Raw genomic sequence first — 24,568 nt, 5'->3', positions numbered from 1 at the left:
TGAACCAAACAAAGGCAAAATAACTTGATTATTTTTTATTAGAAGTCATCAAGTTTCCAGAACCAGTTTAGTGGAATTGTAGAGGGGAAATAGAAATGAAGCCAGGTTTATGGCTAAATTGGAAATGAAGATTATTCATACTATTTTATTTGTCTTAGACAGGCCCTCATGTCGCCTAGGCCAGCCTCTAGCTCTTGCTATAAATAACCAAGAGTGACCTTGAACTTGTGATCCTCTTCCCTTCAGTTCCCACATGCTGGGACTGTAGGCATATGACAACATGCCTGATTTTACGTGGTGTCAGGGATGGGACCCAGTGTTTCCTGTATGCTAGGCAGGTATGCATACTCTTATTTTAGAGTTTCCTCTGTGCAGAAAGTTGGGAAAACTGAAGGCACGATGCAATATCATTAAGAATCGTATCTGAGTCTGGAGAAATGGCTCAGTGGTTAACAATGATCAGTGGTTTTACAGAGGACCTAGATTCCACTTCAACCAGTCACATGGTGGCTCACTATTGTCTATAACTCCAGGGAACCCAATGGCTTCCTCTGACCTCTAACCTCTACATGCACATAGTATACTTATGTACATTCAGGCACATACACATAAAAATAAAAACAAAAACAATTGCTTTTGGATGTTAAAACAACATCAACACTTCTTCCTGCCTTTCCATCTGTATATGAAGAGGCAGCAACTTTGTGTTTGTTTGTGAAAGTTCTTACTTATTTGACAAAGAAGCAATAATGTTAAAAAAAATTCAAATTATCTTCTGCTGATACAAAAACAACATTCTCACCTCAAGATGAATAAAAGATAGTTTATTCTGGAGCCAAATATAAGTGATCCTGATTTGGGGACACATTTCAGGTTTCCATGAATGCCATGTTCAAGTGTTGTAACAGTTTCATGATGTTCTCATAATAGAACCAAGAGATTCATTCATCAAGGCACTTTAAAAATATATTGGCTAGAACATGGGGAAGTCAGGCCACAGCAAGTCAAGGAAATCTCTGTTACAGGATCAGATGCTATCTGGTGACATTGGCTTTTGGTTGGTGGCAGATAGTGGTTTGCTAAGAATGCATTTAAAGCGGTTTCTATAGTCACAAAGATGTTAGGTCAGACACAGGTATGAGCAACGGATGGTTTTCAAAAAGGGCTAAAATTAGCCCAAGATAATTTGTTCTGAAACATTTTAACTCTCCACAATCAAGAAGTTCTGTATTTTGGCCTGGTGGAATCTTTCCCTATGTCCTACTTTGGGAACTTCCAAAGAGTATCTTCAATATTTCTAAAGAACATCTCTCCCTAGGTGGTCAATGATTCACAGACCAATCAATAGAATGAGGCAGCCATCAGCAGGTTTACAAGATTTAGCAGTTTCTTCTCTCTGTCTCTGTCTGCCTGTCTGTCCGTCCGTCCGTCGTCTCTCTCTCTCTCTCTCTCTCTCTCTCTCTCTCTCTCTCTCTCTCTCTCTCTCTCTCTGTGTGTGTGTGTGTGTGTGTGTGTGTGTGTGTGTGTGTGTGTGTATGTGTGTGTGTGTGTGCTGAGACAGAATCTCACTATGTAGACCTGATTGGCCTGGAACTCTCTATGTATACCAGGCTGGCCTTGAACTCAAAGAGCTCTGCCTGCCTCTGTCTACCACATGCTGTAATTAAAGGTGAGTTCCACCACACCATACCCTCCTGGTTATTATGATATAAAGTGTTCTGGATAAAAGCATAAGCACACCCTGTATAAGTCAGGGTTTACTAGAGGAACAATGAAGGTATGTTACAAAGGGGATTTACTAGGTTGGCTTACAAGATAGACGCTGGATAGTCTAGTACTAGCCACTTACATACTGGAGAGACTGAGAACTGCTCAGTCTACAAGGCTGGATACCTCAGCTGTACCAGTCTAGTGACCTAGAAAGCCTGGAAGATGCCTGGAGATCTTGTGGTCTTCATTATGTGTTTAATGACAAAGCAGCTGGGCTTTGATGTCATGAAGGTCGGTGAAAGGTAAGAGCAGCGGGGAATGAGTCTGGCAGGCAGAAGCAGATTTTCTTTTCCCCACACCTCATTATATCTAAGCAGCAGCTAGCAGGTGCTGCCCACTCTTACAGAGGGTTTCCCCTGCTTCAGTGAATCCTAGTAAATGTCCTCACAGGTCCACCCTACAGGCTTATATTTCAGTTGAGTCCAATTTCAACCAACTTGAGAACTACAATTAACCATCATTGATTGATGTAGACTTACTTGACAATCTCTTGTAGTACTGAACTAATACTTGTGATTTTTTATTGGTATTCCCTTTTTCTCGAGCTTATGTATACTTTCTTCAGCAACACTGAGTACCTTGCCACCAGAAATTTCATTATATATCTTTATCACCAACATTATTTCTGTGTACTTTGTGATTTAAACATGATATATTTTTATTGCTTGATTGACCTTATATTGATATCACTGCTGTTTTTTTTCTCCTAGATATGTATTTTCATACTTAAAGAAATGCATATGTATTTGGCTGGCTTCTATAGTTCAGTGTCCGAGAGATAAAAAAATCATTCAGTGAAACCAATGTGAAAGACTGAGGGGTTAAAATAGAAAGACAGAGCTGGCAAGGGGATAGTGTCAGAGACAGTAATTGTTCAAAGAATTTTGCCTTTATGATTAATAATTACAGGTGGATTTCAAAATAGTTCATGATATCTAAACCAACACAGACAATAGGAAAGGAAGACACCCAGACCCAGAGCTGGAACTCAGATCTCATCTTATTACCTTTTTATGGATTTATTTTTCTCTGTGCATGCATGGACATGTGCTTGTGTGGGCATGTGAACCTCTGCATACAAATGGAGATCAGAGGACAGCTTGCATGTGGGTCCCCGGGATTGAACTTAGGTTGTCAGGCTTGGCAGCAAGCTTCTTTGCCTTCTGAGCCATCTCACTGGTCCTCAGGTCTCATTCTTTTAGCCAAAATTCATGTAATAGGGAAGATTAAAGACTAAATCCATAAAATACCCAAGTTTTAACAGAAGAAAATGGCTTTTATTTGTCTTGAATAAAGCCATGTACTTCCACCTTCCTCCCTTTCATACAGTCTTCTAAATTCTAAGGTGGAGAAATTGCAACTCAGGCCTTTCTAAGATTTGTGTGTTACCAGGGAAACAGGAGGTAGGGTCCAGAGCTGATTATGAGAAGGAGGGGCTTCTCTCAGAGCTCTCCAAGGATATAAATCTCTGTCCAGCTACTTAACAATTACACAGTGCTATGTTAGGAGCAGGAGAGTAGAGTGAGGACAGAGAGGCATCAAGATTGGCATATGAAGGAAGCCAGTTGGCATAAAATATGAAAACCCCAAGCAAGATTTACATGTAAGGAACATAGCATGTATGAGTAGAACCCATAATACACAAATACAACCAAGATGGGTGCTCTATAAATGACCCATAAAATGTCATGACTCATGTGGCCCAAAGCTGTTGAGCTTCTAAAATTGACCAGCTCTCAGGCCCACTTCCACCCTCAGAAATGCTGTCTTCATAAACTGTATCTATTTCTACATTATCCACGTGTCCTAGGTTCAATTCTTTATTCCAGGACATAAGAACCTAGAAATCCTGGTGGGTGTCCTCTGGGATCTGGTCCACCCTGTAACAGTTGGTGAGTAATTAGCCAGGAAGATTTGCCTTTAATCTCTTCAACATTGTAACTCAAGGGAGACCAGGATGCTTTCCTTTGGTCCTTTCTTTTCTTCCCTTCTCCCTTCTCTTCCTCTGTCCTGCTTTTTCTCCCTCCATCCCTCTCTTTCTTCTCCCCTAAACCATTTCCTCCCTCACTTCCACCCTGCCTTCTTTTTGTATCCTTTTTTCATTACCCCTCAATGCATCCACACCTAGACTGTGGACCCAGATTCTGGGCCATGGGTGTTTGGCTGCAGTTGATATAATGTGATCTCTGAAGGCAGTCTAGGGTACAAGATCCATCCTATCCTTGTCAGCTTCTTTCCCCTCTGGGGTTTATGTCACCCTCATCTGGAAGTGCAGAGTATGTCTTGAGTGAGCTCTGTGGTCACCATAGAGGGCAAAAGTGAAAGTGTAGGCTACATCCTAGCTTAATATGCACACACTCTTATTTCAGAATTTCCTCTGTGCAGAAAGATGGAAAATTGAAGGCACAATGCAATATCATTAAAAATCATTTCTGGGACTGGAGGAATTGCTCAGTGGTTAAGAATGATTACTGCTCTTACAGAGGACCTTGGTTCATTTCTCACCAGTCATATGGTAGCTCACTACTGCCTATATTTCCAGTTCTAGGGAACCCAATGGCTTCACCTGACCTTTGAGGACTCCTGCATGCACATAATGTACTTATGTACATTCTGACAATACACATACATACATATAAAAAGTTAAAATTTTAGAAAATATGGAAGTATTAGATTGCTGGGATGTATTTATAGTATGATGACTTATTGATATTGAACATACCATTGAGTGACTCGGATAAATGAATGCCAGCTGCTTTATTTATTCATTTTCTTCTAGATCAGTTTTCAACCTGTGGGTTGTGACCTCTTTGGCAAGGAGGTTTGGCTGTAATCCTAGTACTCGGAAGGGAGAGAACGGGGATTTCCCAGGATAAGATGGATGGATAGATTAGCCTGTATTAGTGAGGTCTGGGTTCATCAAGAGACCCCATTTCAATAAATAAAGTGAAACAGCGGAGGAAAACACCCTATGTTAACACTGATCCTACACACACACACACACACACACACACACACACACACACACACACAAGCACACACGCACGCACACGTGCGCGCGAACAAAGGCAGGATGCTTAAGCTTGTTGGAGGTCCAAAATAAACAACAAAAATATTTAGGAGAGACAAAGTGCATCAGTGGAATGTAAGTGATCAAGTTTACTATAACTAAAGGTTATCGGGCACCATCAATAGGACAAAATGGCAGCATAAAGAATGCAAAAAGATTTTCATCAACTCCACATCTAATAAGAGGGATAATATTCAAAATACATAAAGAACTTAAGAAACTAGACCTCAACAAACCAAACAACGCAATTAAAAAATGGGGTACAGAGAATTCCCATTAGAGAAATCTCAAATGACTGAGAAACACTTAGAGAAATGTTCAACATTTGAGATTCCATTTTTATACCTTTCAGAATTGCTAAAATCACTAACATAAGTGACAACTCATGCTGGTGAGGATGTGGAGCAAGAGGAACACTCATCCATTGCTAGTGGGAGTACAAACTCATACAGCCACTGTGTAAATCTATATGATGGTTCCTCAGAAAATTGGGGATCAATCTATCTCAAGATTCAGCTGTACTACTCTTGGGAATAAACACAGATCCTACCAGAAGAACATCTTCTCAACCATGTTCATAGTAGCTTTATTCATAATAGAAACTGGAAACAACTTAGATGTCCCTCAACTGAAGAATGGATAAAGAAAATGTGTTGTATTTACACAATGGAGTATTACTCAGTTGTTAGAAAAAATGATATTATGAAATTCACAGGCAAATGGATGGAAATAGAAAAAAAAATTATCCTGAGTGAGGCAATCCAGACTCAGAAAGACAAACATGACATGTACTCACTTATAAGTAGATATTAGCTACTAAGTAAAGGATAATTACGCTGCAATCCACAGACCCAGAGAAGTTTGATAAAGAGAGGTCTGAGGGGGTAGGGACTTATGGATCTCCCTGGGATGGGGAAACAGAATAGATTTTGTGGGTAGACTGGGGGTAGGTTGGGATGGAAACAAGAGGGATCAGGTGGGAGAAGGGGGGACAGGAGAGAATATAGGGAAAGATTACTGGCATAGGTGGGCGTTTAGGGGGGCATGTAGAAACCTAGTACAGTGGAAGCTTCCTGGAACCTATGCGGGTAACCCTAGTGAGGACTCCTGGTAATGGAGGATATGGAGCCTGAATCAGCCATCTTCTGCAACCAGAATAGGTTCCCAGTAGTGAGACTGGTACACCAACCCAGTCCCAATACCTACCACCCACAATCTGTCCTGACTGCAAGATCTGCTGGGGCAATGGTGGTTCAGAACTTGTGGGAGTGGCCAACTAATGACTGGTCTAAGTTGGAGCCCATGCCCAACACTGCCTGGATGGCTAGGATCTGGAAGCTGGATGGCTCAGAGACTTAGGGTAGAACCAAACATGACTGACGAAAAAAAGTCAATTAATGAGTCCTAATGAAATTCTACTATACTCAGATATCCATGGGAGGCCTGTCTGTATCTGAAGAGAAACATATGAGGAGGACAGGATAGGGGGAAGTGGGAGGGAAAACTTAGTTTGGATGTAAAAACAAAAAAAGAAAGAAAGAAGGAAAGAAAGAAAGAAAGGAAGAAAGAAAGAAAGAAAGAAAGAAAGAAAGAAAAAGCAGCAACAACAAAAACTATGAACTTCTTGAAGGTTCTGTAGGAACTCGATGTTACCTTATGTTTTAAAGCAAATACTCAGCACTCTCTGGAGTTTTAAGTATTTATATTTAGCTGTTGAATGTTTTCAATAGTTGTTTGCTTATTGTACCTAACACTATGCCAATTACTTGAAAATTATAAGGAAGAAAAGAATAAAGTCTGTAGTAACATTAAAAAAAAGAGAGGGAGAGACATTAATTTATGGGTATAATGATAAGTCATTAGGAGTTAGCCTAATACTAAGTCTATTTAGCAGAATAATAGTACTAGATTTTCCCCCAAGGGCCTACGACAGGTCTAGCCACAGGTTCTTGGCCCCAGTAATAGTGCTAGGAACAGATTCTATCTGATGAAATAGGCCTTAAATCCAATCAGAAAATAGTTGGTTACTCCAGTAACACTCCTACCACTACTGCACTAGTAGCTATATCTTGTCAGGCCAGTTGTTCTTTTAGATCACAGCTGGGAAGACTGATTATTTATTATTTTTTCTTCTCTGGTAGCTTATGTAGTGCCTTACAGCATTATGAAAACTAGCCAGTAGGGGTGAAACCTTCAGGTGAGTGCCAGTTCAACTTCTCCATATTCTATGTCTTAAGCATGTGGTCCTCTTGGCAATAGGATTGTACTGTTAAGTTCTGGAGTGGTAACTAAGAGCATTGGCAATAGTCTGCAATGTTGGGGGTTCTGTGGAACTTCACTGGGCAACAAGTCTAAAAGAGAAAACCAATCCCTGGCACTCGGCTCTTTATTTGTTAGCCTGAGGTGTTTAATAAGGGCATTGTCACTCTTACAGGTAACTCCACTTAAACTCTATATATGTGTACACATACATATCTATCTATCTATCTATCTATCTATCTATCTATCTATCTATCTATCTATCTGTCTATCTATCTATCTATCTATCTATCTATCTATCTATCTATATCTGTATGTCTCTCTCTCTCTCTCTCTCTCTCTCTCTCTCTCTATATATATATATATATATATATTGAAAGCCATCACCCCACCCCCTACCATGGCACTTTCCTAATTTCCTGCTCTCTATTGGTATTCCAAATGAAACATATATATCTAAAGATTTAAAGTTACCCCATGCCTATAAGATAAAACAAACATTGTTTGTCTTTCTGGATCTTGGTTATCTCAAATATAATGATTGCTTCTAGCTCTACTCACTTATCTATGAGTTTCATAACTTCATTTTTCTTAACAGGTAAAAAATATTCCATTGTGTAAATGTGCCAGGGTTTCATTATAAATCAGTTGATAGGCATCTATGCTGTTTCTGTTTCCTGGCTATTGTGAATAGAGCAATAATGAGCATGGATGAAAAAAAAGTCCATGTGTTATATTGTCCATGAGTGCTATAGCTAGGTCCTGTAGTAAGTCTATTTCTAGCTTTTTGAGGAACCTCCACACTGATTTCCATAGTGGCTTACCATCTTGCAATCCCACCAACAGTGAATTAGTGTTCATCTTTCTCCATATCCACGCCAGCACTTGTTACCACTTTGTTTTAATCCTAGCCATTCTGACTGAGGTAAGATGAAATCTCAAATTAGTTTCAATTCACATTTCCCTGATGTCTAAGAATGTTGAATCTATGGGATGCTCAGCTCTAAATGGGACATCTGTATCATACTCTTCCTCCCAAAGCTCGGAGATAATTGTGGAAAGAGATGCAGAGGTGGTGGATGGCTACAGGAAAACAATGTCTTCCAGACACAACAGGACACTCCCACATACGAACTCAAAGTGGTTGTGACAGCTCAACCCAGACAAAATCCATGAAAGGAGAGGGGAGGTGGGCACAGAGTCTCACCCCTAGGTGAGGTATTGGGGAAATTATTAAGGCCACTCCACGTAGTTAAAAGGGAGATTTATTTAGTGGCATAACTTACAAATGAAGGGATAGGTAGGTTGCAGGGTCTGGGAAAGATGCAGTGCAGTCCAGCAGTGTTCTCTGGAGAACTCTGCTCAGTCTACCTCCAGCGTCCAGGGTCCAGGAAACAAGAGAGATGGCGCATCCGGATCTCAGGTCTTCAAGGTCCTCTCTTCGCCCCACCTTGTAGGCGTGACAGTTACGGAAGCCTCAGTGGGGCTTGGAACTTCCAGATCAAGGTTGGAATGGCTACCCACTACAGTGAGGAGCTATTGGCAATTAATAACTGCTAGGATAAGGTGAGTTGATTTTTTTTAAGGCAATGCCCCCTCCTTATAGGTCAACCTCTGGATGTTCACACATCCAGGATCATATGGGCAGTACATTTTGTACTCAATGGGTTTAAGAAAAGAGAGGAAAGAAAAGGATAAAAGGTCAGGTGGGTAGGGAAGGGAACTGGATATAAAAAGGATCTAAGGGAGTGAATAAAATCAAAATACATTGCATGCTATTCTCAAATAGCTAATAAGATTGTTTTTAAAGCCCTCCGTTTACTAAGAAAAATATAAATAAATAAAAAAGCACTGTGCTGGCTGGACCTCAGTGTACAGTCCCATCACACTTGCTATCCATCCCCGGGAGTGTAGTCATGAGGGGTCTGGGGCTGCCAGGGTCCAGTCCCAGCATGTAGCAGGTTTCTGCTTCAGATGTATCTTGCTGCTGTTTCAGGGGAGAGCTGAGCAGAGAGGGCTTCCTGGTGCCACTCCCCTTCAGCTGCTGCCGTGGGCAATGTTTGCTTTCCTTCTTCCAAATCTCTCTCTGTCTCTCTCTGTGTCTCTGTGTGTCTGTGTCTCTCCCTCTCTATCTCTCTGTCTCTCTGTCTCTCTCTCCCCTCTTCTTTCTCAAGAGGAGCAGCATGCTTTTAGGCTAAACCAAGCCCTCTGGGAGGGACTCTGGGTAATTTCCCTGTTCTGCTTTGTAAAGTTTCTGATTTTGTTTTGCTGTAAAACTAGAAATTAGCACCCACCTCTCCTCATAGCTCTTAGACGACTTTCCCTGGTTCATTCCTTGGAGATTCTAGCATAGTCTGAATGTTCATTATCTGCCACCTACCCCAGTCCAGTATTTTAGATTTTAAAGAAGAAATGTATGTAGCTACCCTGTGGTTCTGGCACACTGTTATTAGCCATTCAGCAGTTATTAGACATACTGAGAATCCAGAAATGAGTGGCAGAGTGAATAAGACCTCCAGTGGGGCTGTTTTATTTTCCTGGTGAGTGAGAGGGCAAGGGCTGGCTCTGAGTTACCAGGTGTCAGCAGTACTGGACAAACATACATTCTCAAAGGACCAAGAAGAGAAAGGTCTTCAGGTTCATGATTTGAAATAATTTTTGATGTGGACCTTTCTTTACTAACTTGTCACAGATTCAGATAGGGAACATCCCATAAAAAAAAACCTGTGTCCCGCCAATCTTTTAAAAGTAGACCATTTTGACAGGGGAGAGACGAAATCTCAAAGTGGTTTTAATTTGCAATTCCCTGATGGCTAAGAATGGTGAACACCTTTTAAATATTACTGAGCCGTTTGCATGTCTTCTGAGAACTCTGTGCAGGTCCAGAGCTCACTTTTTAATTGGGTTGTTAACTTTCTTGGTGCTAGTTTTGAGTTCTATGTATATTCTAGACACCAAGCTGCCACCAGTTGTAGAGCTGGTACAAATGTTTCCTTTTTGTAGGCTGCCTCTTCAGATGATTAACAGTTTTCTTTGCAATAAGAAGCCTTTTCATTTTATGAAGTTCCACTTATTGTTGGTTCAGCTTCCTGGGTGACCAGATTGTTATCCAGAAAGTCCTTACCAGAACTTACATCCGTAAGTATACCTCCCACTCTCTCTTCCAGAAGCTTCAGAGTTTCAGATCTAACACTGAGATCTTAGCTCCACTTGGAATTGTTTGTGTTCAGAGTGAGAGACAAGGACTGATTTTCATTCTTATACATTCCGGTTTACCAACACCATTTGCTAAAGGTTCTGTCTTTTTTTTTTTTTTTTTTTGGATATATGCTTTCGGCATTTTTGTTCAAAATAAGGTGTCCATAGGTGCATGGACTTATATTTGAGACCTTGATTCTACTCTGTTGATCAGCATGTCTGTTTTTGTGGCAGTAGCATGCTACTTTTATTACCATGGCTCTGTGGTGTAAGTTGAAAGCAGAAACCATGACACACGTTTTATTGTTGTTGCTTTTTTTTTACAGTGTTCAGGACTGTTTTAGCTACCCAGGGCATTTTGTGCTGCCACATGAATTTTAAGTTTTTCAAGTTTCTTTTTTTTTTTTTTTTCAATTTCTATGAAGCATTATATTGGAATTTTGATTGGGGCTATGTTGTTGTTGTTTTTATTCCTTTTCTGTTTTGACTCTTTTTCTCCTTCTATTTATTCTCTCTGCCTGCTGGCCACTCCTATCCTTTCTCCTACCTTGCTATTGGATGTTCAGCTCTTTATTAGACCAATCAGATGTTTTAGACAGGCAAAGTAACACAGCTTCACAGAGTTAAACAAATGCAACATAAAAGAATGCAACACATCTTTGCATCACTAAACAAATGTTCCACAGCATAAACAAATGTAACACACCTTAAAATAATATTCCACAACAGGGTTACACTGAATCTATAGATTGCTTTTAATATGAGGACCATTTTCACAATATTAATCTTACCAATCCATGAGCACGGGAGGTCTCTCCATCTTCTGATGGCTTCTTGATTTCTTTCTTCAGTATTTTGAAGTTTCATTCTGTAGGTCTTTCATTTCTTTGGTTAGGTTTATTTTAGTACTTACTTTTGTGTGTGGCTAGTGTGAGTGGAATTGTTTCCCTTATTTCTTTTCCAGACCCCCTACAAATGATGCACGTTACTTACAATGCTTTTGATTGCCCACCAGAATTTGACAGTAAGACCCTTTTGCTGAAGATATTATATACACTAGTCATGGGACATACAGAAATCAAAGTGGCACTGACAAGAAGCTTTCTCCCTGATGGCTAGCTTTCATAGTTTTGGAAGATGTTGTGCAGGCTGCTAAAGGAAGAAGCCATTAACAGTCTTAGCCAGATGTGAATTCTGTCCTGCAATAATGACCAGTATGGTGAAATACGCCCATGGGTAATGGGAGTAACCAAGTGCTTAGTGATTAGATTTAAGGGCCACAGCACAAGAGATAACATATATCTGGTACAACCAAGAACTCATGGTTGGTTGTTCATGGGCCTTCGGGTTGAATATACTACTACAATTCTGCTAAATAGACAAAGTATCAAACTGATCTCTAAATTTGAATCTCTCTAAACACAGATGGCTTCAGTTTTCACACCTCCTCAGAGAAGTTTCTTTGTGCAGTGGGTGGCGGTTAATACAAGAACTCACAACCAGTCAAAGTTCAGAGAACGTTGTCACTGGATTGCTCAGCCTCAAATGGCACATCCTTATCATACCCCACTCAAGACTCAGGGACCCTCATAGAAGATCGAATGGAAAGACTATAAGAGCCAGATGCCAGGAAGGACTGGAGTGAAACCGTATCTTCTGGACATGGCAGAACAATGGCACTCATTGTTGCCTACAGAAGATTTTTGCAAGGTAAAGTCAGTCAACATTATAGCATAGTGGGTAAGGAATCACAAGCTCCCACTCTTAATTGAGGAACTATGGACAGCTGATGGCTTCTTGGAGAGGAAGAGTCAGTTGTCTTTAAGGGTGTGGCCTCTAGCACAGCAACCACATTTCTGTGGATGAGACCATATTCAGGAATACATGGGTAGCACAAATCGAACATGATAGGTTATTTGAAAGCAAAACAAAGTGAGGACATAAAGTTGGGGGCGGGGCTAAAGAGTGGTAGTGGATCTTGGAGGAACTGGGGGAATAAGGATGAGTGTGATGAAAATGCATTGTGTGAACTTTTCAAAGAATTAGTAGAGATCTTTAGTTTTAAAAAAAGGTAAAACATTTGAGAGGCTGAGTTCAAGTTCAGGAAAGATGGCTTCCATGTTTTAGATTTCATTTACGTTCTCCAATTTTCAAGGAAGGAGATTTGACATCAGTTTGAATAATCTGTGGTCCGTTTAATTATAGCTGTTACATGTTGCTCAAATTCCAATTTGAAATTAGATACGCAACCCACCATCCCACAGGAAACTACCCTGGAAATACCTCCTCCTATGAAGAATAACTGATTCTTTGACCTCTTTATAAACGTCCTATTTCACTCCATTTCATCTCAAAGGAACCAATTACTACCTCAACAAAGAATGAGTCATTCAAGAGTAAATTCTCTTGTCATTAGAATCTTTCGGCTTCATTTTTCAATGTTAGCAAAATTATTTTCTTTTGAGGAAATCTAAGGTTTAGCTCTACAGAAAGAAAGAAAACAGAACTAAGAAAGATCTGTTCAACACACAAAGTCTTGTGGAACATGCTTCTGGAGAATATTTTTTTGTACACCAAACGTGAATTTCTTTACGAAAATCTTTGTGGTCTTGGCATAAGCTATGGATCAGAACAACCTTCAAGGTTGTTTTCTTTGTCTCCATCATGCAACTTAGGTCTTCACTCATGCAGAACAAAACCAAAGAAAATATGGGACTTGAATTCCAACTGTTATTTCTGAAATGAGCCCCTCTAATCAAGGCTTTTGGCTTTGAATTCTGAAATCTGGAGGGGGTAAAATCCACACGAGGAAGATCCCTGGAATATGCCACAGAAGAGGCCAAGTTGTTCCCTGGCAAATTCCTAAACTTGAAGTCTGTTTACTCTTTCCTTCTTTTTTAGTTAAACAAGTAGCTTCAGTTTCATGTAAAAGATTTATGTGTGTGTGTGTGTGTGTGTGTGTGTGTGTGTGTGTGTGTGTGTGTGTGTTTGTGTGTGTGTGTGTTTATCTACTTCCTGCAGGTACTTTCTCTATTTTTATTTCTATTTATAAACACACGATCTAAGATCTCCTCAAGAATTAACTTGGACAAGATCAACATATATTTAAAAAAAAAAAAAAAAGAGGAAACAGAGCTTGGCATCATTCAGGAAATGCAAAGAAATTCTTGTTTATCTTGATGGTGTGACAGCAGTTAAGAGCTAAAAGTTGCTAAAATGGTAGGTACAAAAGGATTTCTGTGTGGTAGAAAACATTTTATACGAAAGCAACAGAACCTATCTGTTTACAAAAGTCAAATGTGGTCAGTATGTTAAGTTTTTCAAGCTCTTCTAAGAAGTATTTGCCTGAAGTAAGATTTTTTGCCAAACTCAATGCAGAATGCAGATAGAAAAAGAATTACTCTGGTTGAGTTGGGCCTATTAGTAAGCTCCACATAAACCCCAAGGCTTGACAGAGTTTTGAAGATACATTTTGTTCTAGAAAAATCAGTGAATCAGTGTCAGTTTAATCCCCTACTGCTGTGGGATGAAAACTTCAAACTACACCCTACTAGAACTCAAACCTCAGACAGTTTAGTTTGGTGTGTGTGTGTGTGTGTGTGTGTGTGTGTGTGTGTGTGTGTGTGTGTGTGTTATGCATAGGTGAGTTTCTGCTGTGGAATTTTGTTGTGGAGATAGGTGGTGACAGGACACATAAAGTACTTGGTGCAGCACTTAGCTAAGGGTAGGATGGCCAAGCAATGGCATCTACTCTTCTTACTCTTGTCATGCTGCTAAGGACAAACACTGCATTTACTTACTGAGCCTTGGCATCATTCCAGGCTTCAGCTAAAGGGCTGAATAAGCATTCTCTGTGTTAATTTGTAGATGATGACCTTGAGACCTACAGAGCTCAGTTTATTAAATACAAATAATTAGTTGTGAAATTATTATTGTGGGTTTATTGCCAGAGTTCAGTTGCTTCTTATTCACAAGCCCAGGACTCAGCATACCTTTTTATAAGGCAAGCTTTTGGTCTTTGAGCTCTTCCTCACTACCAGAATCCTCCAGAAACACAGAACCAACTGGAGATAAGACGTTTATCACATGAACCAGGAAGGTCAGTGATTACAATCAGTCTGAGTCTGAGAACTGGAATTCCAGGTGATATTTGGCAATCAGCCCAACAGTCATTAAAGACAGTAAAAGTTCTGGGTGGGACATAGAAGTGTTTCTACATTTTTTTGTTCACTTTTATCTTCCTTGTTGGAGAGCTGGGGTCTGCCATTGACTATGTAGAGCTCTTTGGGGATTTCATTTGCATTCTTCATTCAAGCAGTGGGTCTCTGTTTCCCCCTTCACATCTGAAGTCATCTTTCCTGGAGGTTAAAATGATCCACACACAAGTCCCTTTTAAGTGCAAGCTTAGCTCCTCCTATAGCTTGAAATAGTGTTGCTTCTGTGGTGAGATCATCCGCTTCCCTGTCTCTTGAGAGTGCTACTTTATTCTGCTCATCTATTCCTCAGGCATTTGTTAATATTCTTCCAGGGTAAGCTGCTTTGCTAACAGAATCCTTCTCAACAGAATGAAGGTAATGATCACATTGGACTTACTGATGTGTTCATCTTTGCATCAACAATAGCCAACACATATTGAGCATTTAGTCTCTGGGGGATATTGTGTTAATTACTGCAACCAATTTACTGCATTTATTCTGTCCAACAACCCTTACGTTACACAATAGAGTGTTTGCACAAAACACACATCTGCGTACTTTGAACACTTTAAATCATCCCTAGATTACTTGTAGTGCCTAATAAAAAAATATATGTTACAAAATAGTTGAATGATGGCAAGAACAATGTCTATAATGCACATGTGATTGTTTTCTGAATATCTCAGAGCTGTTAGTTAAATCTGTACATTCAGAGTCTGTGATGTGAAAGGATGTAGGGATATACAAAGTAGTTCAGAGGACCGCACTTCAGATTGACATGAGAACAAAGTAGGGCCATCAAGCAGGTAGTAGGCAGTCCAGTGATGAACAGGCAGGAACCACAGGCTCAAAGGCTGCAGGCAAAGGCAGCTCAAGTCTGAACCAAGACAAATGTTGACAGTCTAGAAAAGGAAGAAACTTAGGATGCACAAAAGCAATTAGGAGCCAGTTTGCAGCTGGAAGTTGCATCATACTGTGGGAACCAGAGGAGGGGTGTGGTCCAGGTAAGTAAGGCAGCAGCAGAAAGGAAAGGACATAGTGATTCCTGGCTGGAGGAACATTTTGGCAGCAGACTGCTCTGGGATCGCAGTCTTGAGATGACTTTCTTAGTTCTCTGACATATTATTCTTAGGTTTTCTCCCTGAGTCAAGGAAACATGACCCTATGGGAGACTGGCGGAGACAGTTTGTCAGTTGCCGAGGCATCTCAGAGAGAGAGAGAAGCTAAAGGCATGTCAGAGGCTAATGCCTTGTGCTGTCACCAGGTTATGAGGAAACAGCAGTGATGCAGTAACTGATACCGAGGTGCCAGTAAAGGCCACAAGGAGACAAGGCAGATGGGTTCATCTGAGTGTGTGTGGTAGGAGGATGGAAGACTGGGGTTTAGAAGGGGTTGGCGCTGGGGTCATACGTATGGTGCATATGGATGCTGAAGATGTGTGAATGGAGATGTCCACATTCTAGGGAGGTACACAGGGGAGACAGTGGATGGTCCCTGGAAGTCGAGCCTCACTGAAGTCATAGCAACCAAAGCAGGAAGATAAGGAATGAAACAGGCTAGTAGACAGTTTCCAAAGGAATATTGTCTTAGGTTCCTAGCTAGGAAGTGTCCTCTGCTTACTCATCCTCTCACACAAACAAGAAGCGTCCCTCAGGAGTTCTTATGATGCTGTTTCTGACTATTTCATTTTTCATCTATTCTTGATTCTAGTCATCCCTTGGCTTTTATGTCTACCTCCATGGGTTTTCCCTGTAGTAAGAGCCATGCTGTTCCTACAGCTAGATGGAAACAACTGGACAACTTTTGATTTGAGGAACAACAGTAAGCCATAGGCTTATAGCCAGCAGCCTCCCCTCTCCATAGGTTCCATGGTGGTATCTTTTTGTGATTATAAAAGGTAGCTAAGACCCTATGAAATCCAGTTTACACTTATGGAGACTTTCTGTTGCACTTGCAAGAATACATGCCCTTAGACTCCTGACCACGGCCTGGAGGGAGTCAGGGTCCTCACTTAGGTCCTCACTATCACCTACCACAGTTGGCAAAATACATCCCAGCCTGTGAACCTTCCTCTCTTCTGCTTTCCAGTCTCTTAAACCTGAATTCTCTAGGGCTTCCGTCTTCTTACCTTCAAGTCTTTCCTAATAGCTCCCTTTGATGAGGCCCCCAGGGCACTTCCCTCCCATGTCACATGGTGGCTCCTTCACAAACTGTCTGTACGGAAATGGTATTTATTTGTTGCTTCTCTCACTTTATCCAACTCTTAATGCACAGACATTCTGTCTTGCTTACAGCTGCCTCCAGCATCAGCAGTATCACATCTCTGAACATGCCTTCCAGGTACCTGAGCAGACTCAGATACTTATCTGTCATAAAATAAGGTCACATTGTCTTTTTCTTGCTTTTTAATTATAAATACATATGTGTGTTTATATTTGGCCTCCTCCACTAGGACACAGGCTCTCTCAGGGTAGAGGCCATTCTTTTCCTTGACTTTAACTATAGATACATATGTGTGTTTATATTCAGTCTCTTCCACTAGGACACATGCTTTCTCAGGGTAAAGGACATATGCTACTCAATGACTGTAATATACCCCAGTCAGGCACATACCGGGTGACTCCTTACTATGTAATCAATGAATATTAAAATATTCTGAGTTTAATCATAGAATAGAAGGGTACATAGGATTTGGATTTCCTTGTTACAGCTGTTCTGGGATCTTCCATTTTGTACAAAGGTCATCAAACTCTCTGGTCCAGCAGAGATTCCTCTACAGTACTACTTGATGAAGGATCCGGACCTGACTCTGTCATAGCTGGTGACTGTAGAGACATCCCACGTCTGGTCTCAAGGTCAGAGGGACCAAGAGCAGCTAGCTGAGTCACCCCCGGGCAGGGAATCTGCTGCCCATTGCTGGCATGCAGGACAGGCTCGGGGGACACAGTGTGGGTTTGAACACACGAACTCTGGCCGTACTCTTCTCCTTCTGTCCAGCTGCATTGTTGCAGATTTGCACAGTGTTCAGGTAGCTCCTCTGAGAGAAGGTCTAGCTGCTGAAAGAAAAGACAAAAGGGAGTGTGTAAGGAACAGGCTAGGAAGACAGAGGCACGGTGACATGCTGCACTGGCTAGTTCCTTGTCAGCTCGACCCAAGCTAGAGTCATCTGGGAAGAGGATCCTCAACTGATAAAATGCCTCTGTCAGATTGCCTGTATATCTTGTTTAATATTGAATGTGGCAGGGCCCAGCCCACTGTGGGCAGTGCTGTCCTTGGGTAGGTGGTCCTGGGTTGTATAAGAAATCAAGTTGAGCAAGTCTTGGAGAGGCAGGCAGTAAGCGGAAATCCCCCAGAGTCTCCACTTCAGTTCCTGCTTCCAGGTTCCTAACTCGAGTGACTGCTTTGGCTTCCCCTGATGATCAACTATAATTTGTAAGCCAAATAAACCCTTCGGTCTCCAAGTTGCTTTCAGCCAGGGTGTTTTATCATAGCAACAGAAAGTAACTAGGGCACATGGGGAGGAATGTGTGGGTCCAGAGATCTGGGCTGTAGAGAGAGGCAAGAAACCAGATACTACTAAGAAAGCCAAAACTGCTCACCAAAACAATGTCTGTTTCCAAAGACATTTTACAAAAGACAATAAATAAGCTACATTTACTTAAAGACCATGAGTTTCTACTCACCTCTCACTCTTAACCCTAAACGATATCCCCCATGAAACTTACAAGTTTTTGTTCAGAGAAGGAAATCCTTAAGATCTTTTAAAATTTTTTCAATTGATAATTACGTACATATCTCTTTGTAGTTGCCTAAGGAGTCCAGTAAAGGGTGTTGGGTCCCCTACAGCTAGAGTTACAGGTAGTTGTGAACTACCGGTCATGGATGCTGTGCACCAAGCTTCTGGAAGTGCTCCTAACTCCTGAGCCATCTCCCCGCTCTGTCTGTAACCTGTATCTTTGTTGTGAGCTGCTGTCTTTGAGCAGTGTTAAAAAGGAGAGGGGGTTCTTCACAACTTACGGAAATGTAACTGGAGAACTACACAAATCCTAAAGGTGCCCACTGAATAGAAACCCAAATGTGACTCTCCGCATGTGACCACGCTCTACTCTTCCCTCACATTTCTCTCTATTAACAATCTATGCTAAAGCCGGACGGTGGTGGTGCATGCCTTTAATCCCAGCACTCGGGAGGCAGAGCCAGGCAGATCTCTGTGAGTTCAAGGCCAGCCTGAGCTACAGAGTGAGATCCAGAACAGGCACCAAAACTACATAGAGAAACCCTGTCTCAAAACAAACAAACAAAAAACAAAAAACCAAACAAACAAACAAAATCTCTTTAATAAACTTCAATTCTGATTCATGTTGCCTTATCTTGGAATTATTTTCTTTGATAAGGTTATGAATTCTACTTATACTTGAATGGAGACCCCAGTAAGAAAGACGGATTCTTCAGGCCACTGCAGGCATGTAGGAGACATAGAATGGAACTGTTCCTCTGTCCCTGGTGGTGACAGAGACATGCCACACTTACACCAGTTACCTCAGACTTGAAAGAAATGTGTTTATGAGGTGCCAAGGTTCTGTAATGGGCACTTTGAGCCAATAGCAGGGTATAGTAGTGACCTAGCTCATGGATCAAAAGGCTAGCTTTGCTATCCTGGGATCTGGGATTCTTGTTCTTACATGGAAAATGGGTAATAGTACTTTGCTTTCCTTTAGATGGCAGGAGAAAGCATGGAGTAGCTATAAACCTGAGCCAACCACCGCCCGACAGCTGTGTGGGCAGGAGCAAAGCAAGGTCAATCTCTTTATGTGTAAAATGCAGGTGTGGCCATGTAACATGTCATGCTGCAGTCTGAAATTGTCACACCACTGGCTTCTTATTGAAAGCAGCTCTCCCATGAGTAGTAGGCTGGAGACATTTAGACTCTGCATCCCCTTTGCGTCCGTTCTCCACCACACCCCTTACCAGTAGGACACCCTCTTTGATTTGCCTGGCCCGGTCTCCTAACTGAAATGCCAGCTCTGCCACCTGCTGCCTCAGGGCCTCTCGCAAAGTCCTCAGGTCCTCAGCCTCTTCCCTGCATGAAGATAATAGAAAAGGAGACTTCAAAATCACCGCCAGATGCAGTCTTCCATGCCCCTCTCACCAAGTGGGTCCTGCCTTTGATATTTCTTCTGAATTTTATGTCTCTCTCTCTCTCTCTCTCTCTCTCTCTCTCTCTCTCTCTCTCTCTCTCTCTCTCGTGTGTGTGTGTGTGTGTGTGTGTGTGTGTGTGTGTGTGTGTCCGTGCACATATGCCTGACACAGTGGTGAGCAAGTTGTTCTCCCGATGGAACTCAGGTAGTCAGGCTGGGCAGTGTGAGTGAGTGCCCTTACCCACGGAGCCATCTCTCTGGCCTCTGAAATTGCTTAAAAGAGACATTGACCTTCAACATTTGATTCAGCTCTAGAGGTAAGTCTGCTACTAGGGAAGGTACCCCCCACCCCCCTGCACTCCCTTTGCAATGGGAGCTATGGATTTGCACTTTATACAAGTACACTAACATTGAGCCGCATCCCTAACACACCCTTATAAAAAAGAAATTCTATTGTGGTATAATTTATGTATCATGTTTATCTATTTCAACATACATTATTTGTAAGGAAGTTGCCAAATTGGATAAGGATGACCCGCATGCAGCACTAGAACATGCCATCTTCCAATAAGAGCAGACAACACCCATTCCCTTTACTATTAAAATCTATCCCCACAGTCACAGGCAATCAATGATGCATCCATTTGGGTAATATTTTTAATCCCTGTGACAATAATGTACATTTCAAAACTCTAATAACAACCGCCCCCCCCCCCCCGAAACATTTGCTTTTGTGCAAGCCTCTTTCCTATCAATTAAAGAAATCCTGCTGGCCTTTCCCAACCTCCCAGCTGATTGCCCCTCTTCTAACCTCCCCAAATAGCCCCAATCTTCAATAAGAGTGTGCCCATCCAGTGATGGCTCTCTCAGTTTCACACTGAGAAAGCAAAACGAAGACCATGAAAGCAGAGGAAAAGCCGGCTGATTTCTCATTAGCCCTGCTCCATCATGCTCGTCTGCCTTGCCTGCTCTGATTACCTTCCCTTGCTCCAGGTGTGTGGTCTGGGACTTACTTTCATGCTTGCCTTAGATAATTACCTTTCCTCTTCTGACATGTCCCTGGGAAAGAGTGCCTGCTGTCCCATGAAGTGCTGTTCAATTTCCTCTAAGTGCTCCTGGAAACTCTGGCACACCATCTTCATGGTTTCCATCTCATAGACTGTGCACTGACAACAGACAGAAAACCCGAAGCTGGTGACCTGTCTAACACCACTGGAGGGCTGGGCTCTGCCTTCCTTCCCATTTGGAATTCACTGTTTGCAAAGAAGCCCAACTACTAACATTTTTAGAAGAGACCAGGGAGACCCAGCCCGCAGCTTTGGATGAAATTAGAGGTGGCATTTGACTAAGACAAAGGGGAGCAGTTGATGAGTAGTACTTGGGTGGGAATTAGTTATGTACTGGGGAGTCCAAGCCAGTCCTATTCAATAGGGAGATGCAAGGAGGTGGACAGAGGAGAAGAGGAAGAGACATCAGAAAGCAGACTTACACTTAGAAAAATGGAGCTTCCTTTAATCTTCCTCAGTATTGGTACCCAGAACCCCATCACTCCTAGCATCGAGAACACTGAACACATCTACTCATGTGTAGTTGTTCAGGAAAATCTGCTTAGAATGCTAGTTTTACCCTTGCTTCGCCATAATCCTCAAAGAGGGAAATCTGCAGGATCCATTCCACCCATCCTACAATCCCAACTGAGAGAAATGTTAGGCATCCATGCTCTCTACAAGCTAGAATCAAGACTTGAGCTCTTCTTGTCCCCAGATTCCCTCAGTCTTCAACCCTTGCTGTCTTTGGAGTTTCAATTTAATATCTTCTTGCAACCTCCAAGAGTTATGGAATTCTTTACAGCTAATAACTCTGACCTGTAGTGAGTTGACAAGAATCCGGCATACCACTTGACCATGCCCTCAGGATGACCACCCACTATCATTCAGTTGAATTGCTTACCTAAGTGTTGTCGGATACTGATCACACTGTGAACCCTGAGTTTGCATTTGCTTTAATTAAATAAATTAACCTTGGCTTAGGAGGCTGACAGAAAGTAATCATAGAGCATCACAGGGCATCTGGAAGAGATAGAGAGACACTGGAAGTAGAAGGGAGGGGTGTTGAGTGGCGCAGCTCTTTTTGGTTTGGCAGAGATGCAGGTAAGGCGAAAAGGGCTTCTTGGACACTAACTTGAAATAGACACTAACATGAACGGCAGTGTGGACAGGGATGTTACACCCACGAATTCTCAACAACCTGGCTGAGAATTCAACCCAGCCTCTCTGAGCTAGCAGGTTTTCACCCCAGCCTTTGAATCTTGAGTCTTATTTATAAATAGAACAACAGAGATTTAGTCAAAGCTACCTTTAACAGCAGTGACAGAGCCAGTGCCTGTGGGAACAGAATTCTCACCAGGCTGTGGCTTGAGAGGCAGAAGGAGGCCGGTACCTGCAGAGTTGCAATTGCTGGCTGGAACAGCAGTAGATTAAGGTGCCGTCACAGTGATGAAGTAAAACAACACCTAAGAAAGCTCGAGGTTGCCAGAAAACACACACACACACACACACACACACACAAATACTTGGAAACAAACAAACAAAAACTAGTTCTCACTCTCATCAAGCACTGATTGCCTGTAGCTTTTCATCTAGGGGTAAAGACTTGCTTAATTTTCCTCCATATATGCTCTCATGGAATCAGGTGTGGTCTTTGTAGGTCTTGTGCAGGCAGCCAGGTTGTTGAGAATTCATGGGTGTAACATCCCTGTCCTGTCCACACTGCCATTCATGTTAGTGTCTATTTCATGTTAGTGTCCAAGCAACCCAGCTGTGTAAAGGTGTTCCAAGTATCCTAAAGTCCTTGCTGTCTACTGATGCCCTAGAATTAAGGGATTTTATTTATCTGTCTTTTATTTTCTAAGGGGAGGGTTAACCTGGATTAGATATTCTCCCTTCCTGAGCTCCAAATAGCTGGCTTAAGATAATGCACATTTATCATGCAACAGGATATAACAGCAGACATTCCAGTCTCTGGTTCTTATAGTCTTTCCTCCCTCTCTTCCAGGATGTTCCCTGAGCCTTAGATACAGGGGTTGTGCTATGGATGTCCTGTTTGGTACCACAAGGCTCACATATTCTCTGCATTCTGACAGCCATGGATCTCTCTAACAGACTCCAGCTGCTGCAAAAAGAAGCTCCTTGCTGAATGCTGAGAACTGTGTTGAGTAAGCCCTGCCGGGAAGGGAGGCACAGAGGCACAGACTCTAGCCTTCCTTCTTTGCAGCAGTCACTAAAAGGGCTCACAGTTGTGAATGAGTGTGTTATATAACCCAGAAGTGTCTTTCTTAAGCCATCCCTTTGAAGTGAACCCAGCTAGAAGTCTCCGTGGGAGGATGGAATTGTGTGGGCTTTGGAGAGGTAAATGATATGAAACTCGTTTGACTGACAGGCTGTGGAATCCACCGTCCCCTGCCTCTGTTTCTGGAAAGTCCTCAAAATCACATGGTCAAGATCATGGCAGCTCTGTGGTTATTGGTTAACCTATGTATTTAAAATACAGTCAGCTCACAAACACACCTGGCCCTCTGCCCTTTCACCCTTTTCTACTTTACTAAATCCACTGAGCCCCTTCTCTCTCTCTCTCTCTCTCTCTCTCTCTCTCTCTCTCTCTCTCTCTCTCTCTCTCTCTCTCTCATTCTTTCTTTAACGTGCTCATATCACTCCTGCACAGGTCAAAATGAAGTCCGGCTCTTTCCCTTACTGTCAGTAGTTTCTGAATCAAATAAATCTGTTTCCACCACTTTGACTGATGACCTCTGTGCAGCTGAGAGTCACTGAGCCCAGTCTGTCTTAGGGACACCATGCTGATTTGCTGATCTCCTGTCAGTTCTCCCCCTTGTTTTGCAGGTTGTATGGGATGATTCTTTGTGTACACCTATGACCCAGATCCCCAGGGCCACTGCCATCTGACTTCAAGTGCTGTTAATACTTGTGGATTCTAACTGTCTATCAGACCCTCTTCCAGATCAGTAAGAGAAGCTACTGGCTGCAGCTTACCTCCCTCCTCCCTTTTTCTCTTAACACAAGTCTAATGCTTTACAAGCAGCAATGTGTCTAACTAAAAATCTGCATTCCCTAATCTTCTCTCCCAATGCTGATATCCAAAGAATGGGATCACAGAGGATGTTGTGGGCTTTTGAGAAGCAATTTTAATGAAAGTCATTTAACTGCTGGGCCATGGACTCTACCATCCTCTGCTTCAGTTTCTAGAAAGTCCAAGATTGGTTTTTATCTTTATCCTCAAAATCACATAGATCATGGCAGTTTGGTGATTATTATTTCACCTAGAAGCTTCATAAAGGGAATATTATTCTAAGACTGATACTTTGATAAGAAAATGCCACATCATGTTGTTTTGAGTTATTTTTCCTGTCTGATAATATTTAGCTTTAGCATGAGTGAACCCAAACCAGCTGAGGGAAGTCTTTGACACATATTGATGTTGACAAGAATGCTTTAAATATTACCAAATTACGGCTTATAAAAAATGGAAACCATCTTGGAGTCCATGCAAGCATCTTTTGTAGATAAGTGTTTGGACACAAACCCTTTAACAGCTGTCTCTGTAGTAAAAAACGTTATTCAGATTTCAAATCCAAGTCACATGGTGGATCTTTTCCTTCTCAATATCTAACCAACTCACTTCATGGAGTGAAGTGTAATGAGACAGTATGAGGAGGCACATTTCCCTCAGGAGGGAGCCGGCTCAGTGCTTCGAATCAATTCAGGTACAAGGGAGGGCAAGACCAGACCACAGCAGCACAGTGCTCAAGCAGATTGATTTCATTAACATTGGGCTTCAAGCCTCAGCTTGATGTTTGGGGGTAACCCATTGTGAATGGAATTTATGTGCAGTAGGGCTTGGATTTGGGAATAGCTGATGGCCAG

The 24,568-nt window shown here is 41.9% G+C and overlaps 2 protein-coding genes across 5 annotated transcripts in view; one reads left to right on the top strand and one right to left on the bottom strand.

Annotated features, from left to right (window-relative positions):
- The window catches only part of Pde1c (phosphodiesterase 1C), a 621,274-nt gene that overhangs the window by 584,320 nt on the left and 12,386 nt on the right, over positions 1-24,568 (top strand). The window lies entirely within an intron of this gene.
- The window catches only part of Itprid1 (ITPR interacting domain containing 1), a 119,289-nt gene continuing 109,673 nt past the window's right edge, over positions 14,953-24,568 (bottom strand). For 3 of the 4 annotated variants that reach the window (XM_052720601.1, XM_052720599.1, XM_052720603.1), the window contains 3 exons: positions 20,670-20,797; positions 19,462-19,573; positions 14,953-17,549 (listed from right to left, as the gene is read on the bottom strand). In XM_052720601.1, coding sequence (XP_052576561.1) covers positions 17,238-17,549; positions 19,462-19,573; positions 20,670-20,797 — 552 coding nt within the window. In that variant the 3' untranslated portion in view covers positions 14,953-17,237. The remainder of the gene's footprint in view (positions 17,550-19,461; positions 19,574-20,669; positions 20,798-24,568) is intronic. The other variant, XM_052720602.1, reaches the window with a different exon arrangement.

Source organism: Peromyscus californicus, unplaced genomic scaffold (assembly GCF_007827085.1).
Source record: "Peromyscus californicus insignis strain IS unplaced genomic scaffold, ASM782708v3 Scaffold_6__1_contigs__length_162567912, whole genome shotgun sequence".
Classification (NCBI taxonomy): Eukaryota; Metazoa; Chordata; class Mammalia; order Rodentia; family Cricetidae; genus Peromyscus; species Peromyscus californicus.
Note: the sequence above shows the minus strand (reverse complement) of the source record. Positions and strands in the feature narration are given on the sequence as shown.